This window comes from Trifolium pratense, linkage group LG7, assembly GCF_020283565.1.
Source record: "Trifolium pratense cultivar HEN17-A07 linkage group LG7, ARS_RC_1.1, whole genome shotgun sequence".
Classification (NCBI taxonomy): Eukaryota; Viridiplantae; Streptophyta; class Magnoliopsida; order Fabales; family Fabaceae; genus Trifolium; species Trifolium pratense.
In genome coordinates this window covers 50,618,591-50,631,208 of record NC_060065.1, presented here as the reverse complement: position 1 = coordinate 50,631,208, position 12,618 = coordinate 50,618,591, and the positions used below count along the sequence as shown (strand labels likewise).

The 12,618-nt window shown below is 29.3% G+C and overlaps 2 protein-coding genes across 2 annotated transcripts; both read right to left on the bottom strand.

The window, feature by feature from the left end:
* Nucleotides 1–756: 756 nt before the first annotated feature.
* LOC123898233 (vascular-related unknown protein 1-like) lies at nt 757–2,268 on the bottom strand. The gene is made up of 3 exons (XM_045949134.1): nt 1,815–2,268; nt 1,604–1,669; nt 757–1,483 (listed from the first exon to the last, which is right to left on the bottom strand). The coding sequence occupies exons 1-3, from the start codon at nt 2,178–2,180 to the stop codon at nt 1,334–1,336; spliced, it is 582 nt and encodes a 193-aa protein (XP_045805090.1). The 5' UTR covers nt 2,181–2,268; the 3' UTR covers nt 757–1,333.
* A 6,244-nt stretch (nt 2,269–8,512) lies between these two features.
* LOC123899636 (RING-box protein 1a-like) lies at nt 8,513–12,358 on the bottom strand. Its single transcript, XM_045950813.1, has 5 exons — nt 12,132–12,358; nt 11,983–12,033; nt 11,840–11,899; nt 8,926–8,997; nt 8,513–8,827 (listed from the first exon to the last, which is right to left on the bottom strand). The coding sequence occupies exons 1-5, from the start codon at nt 12,268–12,270 to the stop codon at nt 8,790–8,792; spliced, it is 360 nt and encodes a 119-aa protein (XP_045806769.1). The 5' UTR covers nt 12,271–12,358; the 3' UTR covers nt 8,513–8,789.
* Between the last annotated feature and the right edge of the window lie 260 nt (nt 12,359–12,618).

Below are 12,618 nucleotides of genomic sequence, written 5' to 3'. Positions count from 1 at the left end.
AAATTCTGTCGGTATTTAAACTTTTTCTAGTAGTGTTAGCCTCATTGTTTCTCCCAAACTCCTCCAAACTTCCCAACACATATGATGTATATTTGTTAATCAGTTTTGTTGAAAATATTGTATAATTTAGATGTATATTTAAAAGTGACACTTGTAACCAAAAAAAATAATTATAGTGACATTACCACTTCTATATTTAAGAAGTAAAGCGTGTAACTTAGATACTTTAGAGTATCTCCAATAAGAGTTTCATAGGTGAATGATTATCCACTTGTTAGTAATGTATGATATGCAAAGTGATATTAACATCGGAGATATATGCTATAGGAACTCACACATAAAAGTTTCTTTTTTACTAAATCATAAAAGTAATTTTTATTAAAGTAAAAATTAAGCATTTTTTTTTTTAAAAAAATTAAGCATTTTATCCACCTAGTTTTTTCACTTATGTCCAATATCTCTTAGACTTTTTCTCCCCATTAGCAATAACAGGATAAAAAAATTAAATAGTGCTCTTCCTCACAATTTTCCATTATTTTGTTGAAATCAACATTTAGTTTATTAATTTCAAGTTCATGGTAATGTCAACCACTTATTTTCCTAACATTATCTTAGTGAAATTAAGATCCTTTTCATTTGTTTAGATGATATCTTTTTTTATTGTGTTTTTCAAGTCAATAATAATAATCACCATTTAGAATGCCAAATTTAGAACTACATAACTAACTTTATTTTCAAGAACAAATAAATAAAACATTAATATGAATTTTTAGCTCAATTTGAATAATAATAGGTATTGTACAAATTATTTCATCCATCATTGATCATCCTATATGTAATATAGCAATTTAACATGAGCACTTAATCTAAGACTCAAAATCACCGCGGTCAATAATTTTCTACCGACACTTCAGTTGATGATGTCTAAGTCATTAGATAGAGATCATATATCTTTCATTATGAAAACATAAAATTTGAAATCTCAACCGTCCAATCTTCATCACACAATCGAGATCATTAATTACAATGACTACTAACTACATGCACCAAATCCACTTCCTTCAGCAAGTTTGTAACTTGAAATCTCCACCGTCCAATCTTCATTAACAATCGAATTCATTTACAATTTCCTTCGACAAGAGGAAAAACTAAGAATCTCCGGTGTCCAATCTTCATCAACAATCGAGATCATTAAGTACAATGATTACTGACTACATCAAATCCATTTCTTTAAGCTACACTACACATAGAGATCACCAAGAGAATTGGAGGAATAGAGAATAAAGAAGAAAGGAGATTGTAGACAAAGAACAAACACACTATCATTCGATCATCATCCATAGTAATTTACCAACATGGACATGGGAACCAAACAGAGTCCTCTTTTCTTCAAATCTGTACAATCAATATTTTTTCCATTGAAATTCATGTCACAATCATTTGTCTCTAGCTCTGAAAAATGTTCTGAGTTAAATCCCTTACCCTACAAAATCATCATAAAATATAGTACATGGTTAAGATAAAAATTCAAATTCCAAAATCATAACATACATAGAAAAAAAAAACCAAAAACATCAATTATGAATTAATCATAGTTGATTACCCTAGAGCCATCTTGTTGATCATCAATCTTCCTTGAAATCATTTCTCTTGGATTCATGTCACTTACCTACAAATAATGAGTATAAGCAAAAATTCATTTTTCAGATTCATTGAATAACTGATGTATATATCTGATCTATATTATAGACCACATACATTTGTTATTTACATACATGACGACTATTGACAAGATACATCAACTATTTACGTACCTTAGGACTATTGACAGGGGAGCTGGCGGTGTCTTCTAAAGGGTCATCTTGTGATATTTGTTTGGTTCTTGTTTTCTTCAAAGAGAGTTTCTTAGAGAGGTTTTGTGAGTTTCTAATGTGATTTTTATGTGAGAATTTCCATGCAGCACAAGAAGCAGCATCTGAGACCAAAGAGGAACCACCTAAACTTGAAGAAGAACAGTAACTTGGTTCAATGTTTTTAGAGAAATCATCAAAGTAAGATGTCCAACCACTTTCCTCATGTTGATAAGTTGTGTTTTCAATGGCACTGGCTGATACTGTTTTTTCCATAGAATAATTCAGAGAATGCTTTATTAGTCTTGTAATTATAACATAACAAAGCATACAAGAATGTTTTGTCAGAGGTTGGGAGAATATATAAACCCAAAAACCATCATCATGATAGTATTTAATAAAAACACAATGTATTTTTCGCGGTATCATCTCATTTAAAACATGCTCGCTTTTAAAAGTAGACACTTCTTCTGTGATAAAATATAAATAAAATTTATTTTTTTTATATTCATTAGATAATTAATGTATTTGATCTATATTATAGACGAAAAATATATTAATTATGTAATAAATATAAAAGATAAAATTTGCTTATATTTTGAATATTTACTTATACCAATTTTCAATACATAATAACATATTAAAGACAAAAATGTTGATGTAATTATTATTTATCCACCAAAAGTAACTATAATAAACAAGAGTAATATACTAATATGTAGTGGTATTATAAAATGATAAATAGTTTTTAACAAAAAAGTATTACTAATGAGACACATCATATAAAACGGAATGGTATATTTGTTTTAATTTTAGGATTATGTTAGAGTGTCTCTATCTATCTTTTATTATCTATAAATCATATCATCTAATAATCTAAATATTAACAAAATATCAATTTACTTATCCATTTTACATCTTTGTGTCGGCCCTTCCATCAATCTTTCATTCACATTTATATATTAGAAAACAATTTTTCCATGCCAATTATTTTTTTGCATCTATGCTTAGTGCAAGTCCATGAGTCAAAATACTCTTCATTTTTAAAAACAAATAGAAAATTCTATTTATGAAAAAGATAAATACAAATAAGAAATTAGTAAGATAAAATTTAAAATTTCTTTTACAAATAGGACTTATTAATATCTTATTTGTTTGAATTCTTTATTTATTTATATTTTCTTTAAAAAATAGAGAGTATTTCAACTGCGAGCGGATCGTATAGACCCTATAATAGTTCTTGAGTAAAACATTGAGAGATATGGTACAAGTAGCAGTGGCGAAGCCAGAAAAATGATAGAGTCTGGACAAAATTTCACATGTGACATAATATATAAACAGTCCAACAAAAAATCTATGTTTTGTCATAAACTAACTCCTAAAAGTCTCAGTTTTGCTCAAAACTAACCTGTAAAAATATTAATTTTAGTTGCCGGGTCTTGGCTCCATCCATGACCAGCAGTAGTATAGAATCTTGTGGGTAGGCCATGAGAATATAATGAGGAAGTTAAATTAACTCTTGTTTGTTGCAAGCCTACGAGGCTACAACAGAAATACATGGCTAAAAGGAAGACAAGTCAAGTATAGAACGTGCAAGGGAGAAAAAAATAGTATATAAAAAAAGAATAGGGTTGACCTTTGTGTTTAGAAAGAGATTTCCTATATAAAATGGATTCTAATTTCCTTATTAAAACTCATCTTTCAACTAAATACATTTAATGAGAATGACTAACAAAGTATAAAAAATAGACTACTTCAACAAACTGTACTTAAACAGTAGCAGGCCTTATCATGAGAGAAAAAAAAATGAGCCCACTGCCAAGTTAGGTCAAAAAATGTACACCTAACTTGGAACCATTATTGTACAAATTTCATAGGTTAGATTCATGTTTAATAGGTTCATGGAAAATTGTGACTTCACTTTATGTGATGTATTGATTCAAAAACAAAACATTATGTGATGTTATCTTCATGATAGAGTTTGTATCATCTTATGGTGACATGGTTTAAAATTATAGTTGTGGTTATTGTTAAAATTATGGTGAGTGCTGTTTGAAGAATTGTGAGTATTTTTTAACACTAATGAAAATTAATCATATATACTCTCCGTTTTTAAGCAACAATTGAATAATTGATGTATTTGGTCTATAGTATATAGATAAGATATATCAATTATTTAACAAATCCAAAAAATAAATTTGATCTGCACACAACAGAGCTAGATGACTATAATGGGGAGTTTGAGACGGTTACGGTGATAATAGACTTCATGTATGGCGGATCACAGTGAAAAAATATCTGCAAAACATGTTAGTATTCCAACATTTCCAACGTTCACAATGGTATATGATCAAGGTGGAATGAAAATAAAAATTGATTAAATTGTGTACTTTGGCGCCAAAATTTGTCTTTATATAGGGGGTGGCGATTATATATGTCTATGATAGCTACCATTAGAGATGATGACCACTAGAGATGATGAGAGATATTGAGATGAATTTTTTTTTTCTCTTTTTTTTTTTTCCTCTTCAGTTCAGGTCTAATATTGAGATGAATTTAATGGTCTCGTGAACGTATAAGAGAGTGTATTCATTATAGGAGGTGTACAATACTATCATGTCTGTCACCATTGATTTGCATGAGAAACTTTTGTGAAGGATTGGATTTGGGTTGGACCTAAAGCATTTGGGTCACATATAATGGATCATGACCCAGTGCGGAACATAATTGTTGCTTTATGAGATTAATGGGAGTAATTGACAAATATATATATATATATATATATATATATATATATATATATATATATATATATATATATATATCTTTATGGAGAAAAACATGGACTACTACTATTATACTTTTCTATGATAGATCAGTTTATTTTTTATTTTAATTTTATCTTCATTAATATTTTATTCATGGGACTGAAATATCATTTTTTCTATGCTTCATACAGTGTTGTTCAAGTTGTAGTATCATATATGAAAGTGGACAAACTATAATGAAATAAAATCACTGGTCATACTTGATTTAATGGTAAAAAGTGGATTGTTCTTTCATAGACAAATTTAATAATGGTCCAGAATCCAGATAAAAGATTCTCTGAAGTACATAATCAACTTTACGATGGTTATCATTCCACAAAATTATAACAATGAGTGTGTTTCTAAACGTTTGCTCCTTTGAGCTGTGTGTCGTCTTTGATCTCAAACTCTATACCTTAAATATACCTCCTTCTTGCGTTCTGCACCATATTATTTTCTTTACTGAAACCTTTTCAATTTTGATGAATTTCGGCGCCATTTTTTATGTTGCAAATTGATTAATAATATATTTGGGTAAAGTTTGAATCCTGATTAATGTTATATTTCCGCAACAATTTTTTTCAATGAAAGAAAGATTAAATATATTGGTAACTATAATGTATTACACGTTTTCATCAAGTGTATGGTTAATTAAAAGAGCAAACATCTAACATTCAAGCAATACAGTCTGTCTTATATATGTACATGCATATAATCTTTGTATATTCCAATCAAATACAGCTCAATTTTCCTCTCAAAGGAAGGAATCAAATGAGCCAACCCAAATCTCCATATTGGTGCAAGTTGAAATAGAATTAATAACATTTGCAAGTGTAGGGTGTAACTGTGTTAACATGGTGGGAGATTAATTTTCACCTTTAGATTACAAATGTCTACCATAGACTATAATAAAATGTTCACACCAATATGTTAATAAGTTTTATGTTATATTGTGTTTGATTTTAAAATTGTTCATTGGATTGAAAAAATCGAGGGCTACAGAGCTAGGTAAAAATTGAAATTTTTGTCCCTCACTAAACCACGAGACAACTTTTTGTTCTTTGCAAAAATTATTTAAAATATCAAAATAACATTTTGTCCATTAAACAACATATAAGACAATTTATTCAATGTTTTAAATATTTATCTTATGTTATTTTGTATGTTTTATCCGGTACTTATCTAACTCATCAAACATAACCCACTAGTATTAAAAAAAATTACACAAGAATAATATCAAATCACACCGGTGATTTTTTTTAGGATAATTCATAAAATGTGAGTGTATACAAATTAAAATTTTCTTGTTTCAAATTTTCAAAGCACTCACGTTTCAAATTTTCAAATTTTTCTGGTTCGGATTGTTAAGGCGAGAGATTTTTTTTTTACAATAAAATAAATAAATCGCATTTCGTGAACAGTAAATAATGACGCATTAAACCTTTTGTGTTCAAATTCTAAAACTTTTCCCTCCCAAATCAAATCTCCCTCCTAAATGCCGGAATTTGAATTCTAGTTTCATTTTTTTTACAATAAAATAAAGGACAAAAAAAATTATAAAATAAATGATTTCATTAGTATATAATACATGTCTTATTCAAATTCCAAATATTTCCCTCCCAAAATCAAATCTCCCTCTGACGGAATGAGTAACAACCTCGCCGGCATTTCAGTTTTCAGTTTCATATCTGTCATTTCGGATTTCTATCGGTAAGATTTTCAGTCGCTTAAGCTTGATTATGATTTTTTTTTTTGAATTCAAATAATGCTTGTTGTAATCGATAGATCAATCTCACGTAATGGTTTGGAGTGAATTTCGATTTTGTCAGCTGTTGAATATCAATGTTACGTTGTCTAAACTGAGCTGCTGAGATTTTCTAGTTTTGGACACAAGTATGATTAATTTTCTGGTTTGATGTTAAGCATTGAAATCAAAAGTGCAAAAAAAAAAATCATTAACACATATTTATCTTGGTTCCCCTCACAATCCGAGAGTATTCTATGGATTATACGTTTTTAGGTTTCACTTTTGTGTTACATTGGAATAAAATCAAAATTCAAAACAAGTTTACACAATTTAACTCCCTATAAAATCAATAAAATCACTTAAACTCGCACGTTTTCACCTACGATTCAAATTTAATAGTTTTTTAGTCAATTCAAAAGTTCAATTTTATCGTATTAATAATAAATAAATACTTTTATCATATTAATAATAAATAAATACAATATTTTATGTAGAGTGAAGCTTAATTTTTTATAATAGTTTATGTTAATAATTATATGATCAACAATTACTTGCACTTGTGATTATTTTTTATAATAGTATACATGAGAATATTTGCTTATAAAAAGGGACGGGGGAACGTAGGAAGCACATTAAGAGTTAGATAAATAATAATTTTTAGTACTTGTGTGTTTCCAACAATGTCTCCTATTTTTATCCACATGAGCGAAAAAAATATAAAATAATAGATTAAAACAAGTGAGAAACAAAAACAAATAAGTAATTATTATATTTTGATAAAATAATATAATATCGCAAAATTTTATGCAATTATTTAAATACAATAAGTTTTTTAGGTTGATAGACAAAATGACATCTGATCTAACAATTTCGATATTTTTATCAGTTGAGCTAAGAATGTGGACATTTAAATAAAATAAGTTATTTGATAAATAATAGATATATAAATATTATATAAAAAAAAGATACATAGTATAATAGGGGCCAATCAAGTTAAAATATACAATTATTTTGTATTTCAATCATATATCATATTCAATCTCACGTGATATGTATCATTTAAAGAGTCATATTTAATACGTAAAAAAAAGAGAGACATATGATTTCCTTAGAAGATATATTGATAGGAATATAGTTATGTTATTTGTTATTGAAATGCATGACGATATAAAGCTGTATTTAACTAATGAGAACGAGAGAAAATCAATTAAGTGTGAATTATCCAATATTTAAAATTCATTTTTATATAAAATTAATATTTGTCATATTTTTTTTAATTAATATTCGTAACACTTAAATTTCTAAATTAAAAATAAAAGTATTAATTTCATATTACGTTCAAAATTAAATAAGTATTAATTTCATATTACGAATTGAATCTACGTTTCGATTTCACTTAGCCAAAACGAGTTGACGTAAAAACTAGATTCTGACAACCTTGTGTACAATAACGAAGGTGAAAAAAAAAATTAAAAATCGAACTTAAAAATAGAGAAGGTTGGGAGATGAAGCACACATAAGAGGACGTCTCATTGTACTAAATATCCCATTTTATTAAGTTAATATCTCAATTTTAAGTTGATTTGTTATTGTCTAATAGTGATTTTTTTTCCACCATCAGGCTCCTGCCCACTGAATCACCTAACTTTATTCGGTGGTCAATTCTAATATCAAGTGATTTCAGCACTCTCCGATAGCAAATGTTGGGGATCGAATCTCCTAATAGTGACTTTTTTTACAACAATTATTAAAATAATAAACTAATGTCTATTATAATGAGAAAATTTATATTTTTAGAGTAGAAATTGTTTCAAAGCATAAAGAAACACAAATAAAACTATTAAAAATGTTGATTTTTCTCTCAAATAATATTTTGAAAATGTTAATTTAGTGAATTGATCAAATACAAAATAAATTAACATGCAGAACTCCATTTTTGTCTTACTCTTGATATTTGGTCACAACAAATACAATGTATTAATAAGATAAAGAAAGATTAAAAAATGAAAATAATACCGAAAAAGATTAAAATTGCATACACGATATTAACTTTGAAAAATTAAGAAAAACTAATTTTGGCATGTAAAAATTAATTTAATAATAATATATAAATTAAAAGATAATTTTGGTATAAGAGAATAGAATATGGTGTGAACATTTATTGTAGTCTATGGTAGACCGTTATAATCTAAAGGTGATGACTTTCCCATGCTAGCCAAAGCTGTGTTACAATTCATTTAACGAGTTATGAGTTACATCTTTAAATACTGTTAAAAACTCAAGTAGACAAGCAAAGGACTGTGCAGATAGAGCTATAAATGTTCCAAAATAAAAGATAGATAGTCCAAATGTCCAAGTAGGCAGTATCTCAGCTGCATCAAAGTTCTAGTGACCATATTTCTGAAACTCCCACTCACTGTTATCTATACCAAGCAGAGAAACAAGAAACCAGTAAGGAACACTAATTAATCAACTGGGTCCAAAGTCCAAACAGAAAAAGAAAGGTACAAGGTCCACATACCTAGTGGACAAACTTGACGAGTCTTCAACCATCGACTTATGCAATGGAAGTGAAAAGCATGGTTACAAACCCCTGTAATAAGATACCAGCCAGAATGAGAAACTTTTGAGTAATCCAGCTATTGCAAAGCTAAGATACAACAACTAGACAATCATACAGAATTAGAAAATTGACCTATTAACTAATGTTAGAAAACCTCACTAATGAATAAGTTCTAGTTGGTTTTAATTAAAATGTGCTGTCTGTGTATAAAGTTATTTTACCCTATCAATCAATTAAAATTGTTGGGATCAATAAGAAGTTTGGGGCGCCGGAATGTCAAAATTAAACTCTTCTAAATTTTACCCAATGCAGCACAGTACCATTACAAGTATCAAGTATGATAAATTTTCAAAAAATATTCAGTAGTCAAGTATAATGCATTCTCTATCACTAGACTTCACAACTATCATGCCCTTCCTTTGTATTCTCTCTCCCGCTCTTAGCCTAGGGCCTTATTTGCTATCATTCTGCCACTTTTCCCAACGCCTCAGATGATGAGTTGCCATCAAGATTACTGTGTATGGTAAAGATGAAATCTACTCCATCTGATATTTTTTTTACAGTGGCAATAAATTATAATGGGCTTTTTTGGACTAACAGCAATTACTACTATGTACCCCACTCCACCACCCCCACAAAAATTCATGAATATCATGTAGGTCTCAGCATTGGATATACCTCCAGATTCGAGTATCTCACTGAGAATCAAAAGATTTTACCTCGTGCCAAAATAATATATCCATTATATTTTATGATAAAGGAACACAAATAAGAATTTGAAATTTGAATCTATTAAATGGATCAACCTATACTAAAATGTCGGGAAAGCCAAAAAAATACATTCACGGTTAACTGTATAACTATGCCCATACAAAGATATGTTTAGAGCAACAAATTAAAACATGATCTACAGAATAGGAAAACAGAAAAATGAAGATCGTTATAATGGCTAATTCTCAAAGATCAAACTAGCCTTATGGATCAAGAAAGCACATTAGTTTAAAAGATAAGCATGTTTTTGAATTTGAAATTAAAGCAAAATACTGATCACATTATGGTATAAACTTTGAAGGTGACCTATTCAAAGTTTCAAAGCTGTTACCAATATCAAATAAAATGGTGTACACTCTACAATCTAGCTCAAGATGCCATTATAATATTATCAAGCAATCATACTTCAATAGTAAGGACAAAAACAAAGATGGCAAAGCCAAAACAAACAATAAAGCAGAGTTACATGGTACTAATTATTGGTATCTTATTGCATCTATAGTTGGTAAAGACTGACAACTTTAATGGTTCATAGTTGGTTTTCTCTTGAATTTGTTTACATGTTTGTTTATAGTTGAACTTTGGGTTGCACTGTTTCATGACAGGAGTATTTAATTGTTAGCTACCATTAACATTAAAGGCCCACTATTGATATGTAGATAAATTTATACAAGAAGGGCAACCTGGTGCTATAAAGCTCCGGTCTAGGCAAGGTTCAAGGAGGTATTGGATCTATTATGAATTTATTATAGGCATCCTCATCTTGAATTTGCAACAGACTAATTCTACAACTCAACCTCATGACCACTAGCAACATAGTAACAACTCCAACCATTGTGCCTCCAAAGCTCCTTTTCATAAATATGTGAAATTATAAACAGTGATATTTTTTCTCTAGTCAATTAGTCGTACAATAACTTGTTCGACGAGCTCATTATTAGGGAGGGTGATGTTTCCTAGGACTTAGGAGAAGAGTTCTGCTCATTTTCTACTGAAGTTTACTTATGAACATGGCTATTTAAAATCCTGCTAAGTGTGCGAAATTCTTCTTTTTTTAAAGATAGGGTGGGATTCGTTTTACAGTATGATTAGTCATACAGCCCCCCTGGAAAAAACACATGAATTTGTGGTGGTGGCAAAATAATACAGATTAGGAAAGCCATATTAAATGAAAAGTAACACTAAAGGATGAAAAATGTCACTGAAATATACTTAAGAAGCTGACTTTGCTTCAGCCCTTGAACAGCAAATAAAAGTGCAACAAAAAAAGAAGGGGAGGCAGGGCATCCTGGAAAAGATGAGAACAAAAAATCGAAGCATTACCTAAGGCAATTAGGCAAGTTTACATCACAGCCTAAGTATGTGTTGCGCCTTTTATCTCCTTAAAGGGAGTACCAAACAGTCGCACACATAACACCATAAAACAGGCACAAACAACACTAGAGACGGTAGACCAAAAGATGTTTCTGCTTACTCCTTTCATAGGTTTATTGGTTTCACAACCCCTTATTTCTAAACAAAAACAAAACTTATATACAGTTTCAGACACTATTCGTACTGTGCTAGACACAAAAAAAGCCGTTGTTTTTATTAAACATATACCACAAAACAGTTATATATATAAGACACCCCTTATTATTTTACAGTACGAACACTAGGTAAGACACTGTTTATAAGATTTACCCTAAAAACAATCCTAAATTGCTAAATCCTTATAAGATTTACCCTTAAAACAATCCTAAATTGCTAAATCCTATGGTCAACAACTTTGTTCATAGATGGATGAATAATTGAATACCATTAACTGAAAATCATCTAAAACCAAATTTCACATAAAACCAAGAATCATATAGGGCTTGTTTGGATTGGCTTATTTTCAAGCATATGAAAAATAGCTTATGTATGTTAATTCATAAGTTCTCACTAACTATGTTAATTCTTAAATTCTCACTAACAAAAATTGTATCTTCATTAGTTGTTTTTTTGTAAACTACCTTAACAAGCTTATGAATAATACATAAAAGCTTATTTGTTAGCATAAGCACAAAAATAAGTCAATCCAAACAGGCCCTTAGTTGAATTATAAAGTTTAGGATCATACCCCAAGCAACTGTGCATTCCTCGCTGGTAGCACTAGCCTGGTTTGCCTGACACTCAATGCCTAAAACAATAACAAACCCAAATTAAATTAGGTTAAAACAATTACAATTCATCAAAAAATTAAAATTGAAAAGAAACTCTTACAGAGATCCATGATATGATTCCTGCAGATAGCGCAATTATCAACAACAATATCTGAAATTCAACAAACCAAAACAACAACAAGTATCAGAAATTTCGTTAATAACGGAAAAGTAGAACGAAATTGAAATTAGGGTTTGAAAGAGACAAACCCCAAGCCCAAAGAGAAACGGCATTCCACTTCTTGATCTCGAATCGCTTAGGCTTCTTGGATGAAGAAGAGGCACCGTGAGAGCAGCAGGAGCTCTCGCCGGCGGGAACCATTGGAACGTCGGAATCGAGTGTCGCCATGTCTCTCAGCTTTTTTCACTGAACCAAAGGCGCACTTCTTCTAGTTACCAAAAAAGCACTTTTTCTCCTCTCTACCTTCAGATTCTTATTTTATTTAAGCGTACAGAATAAGTTTATATATATTTGTCTGTGGAGATTATTTGACTTGAAAATCAGGAAAAAAAGATTTTATTTATTTTTAAATTGGATATGTTTAAAAACAAAAATTAGATATGTTTAAAACAAAGAAAGATTATATTTGTTTTTAAAAATTTGATATATTTAAAAATAAAGTGAGATTCTCTTATCAAGAAAAAATAAATAAAATGAGATTCGATTTTATTCTAAAAGATAAAATCTATACATATA

Coding starts and splice junctions, on each gene's coding strand:
- LOC123898233 (XM_045949134.1), bottom strand. CDS start 2,180: ATGCTTTGTTATGTTATAATTACAAGACTAATAAAGCATTCTCTGAAT. Junction 1,670..1,814: donor CCCCTGTCAATAGTCCTAAG/GTACGTAAATAG, acceptor CATTATTTGTAG/GTAAGTGACATGAATCCAAG. Junction 1,484..1,603: donor ATCAACAAGATGGCTCTAGG/GTAATCAACTAT, acceptor ATGATTTTGTAG/GGTAAGGGATTTAACTCAGA.
- LOC123899636 (XM_045950813.1), bottom strand. CDS start 12,270: ATGGCGACACTCGATTCCGACGTTCCAATGGTTCCCGCCGGCGAGAGC. Junction 12,034..12,131: donor CGTTTCTCTTTGGGCTTGGG/GTTTGTCTCTTT, acceptor GTTGAATTTCAG/ATATTGTTGTTGATAATTGC. Junction 11,900..11,982: donor GAATCATATCATGGATCTCT/GTAAGAGTTTCT, acceptor TTATTGTTTTAG/GCATTGAGTGTCAGGCAAAC.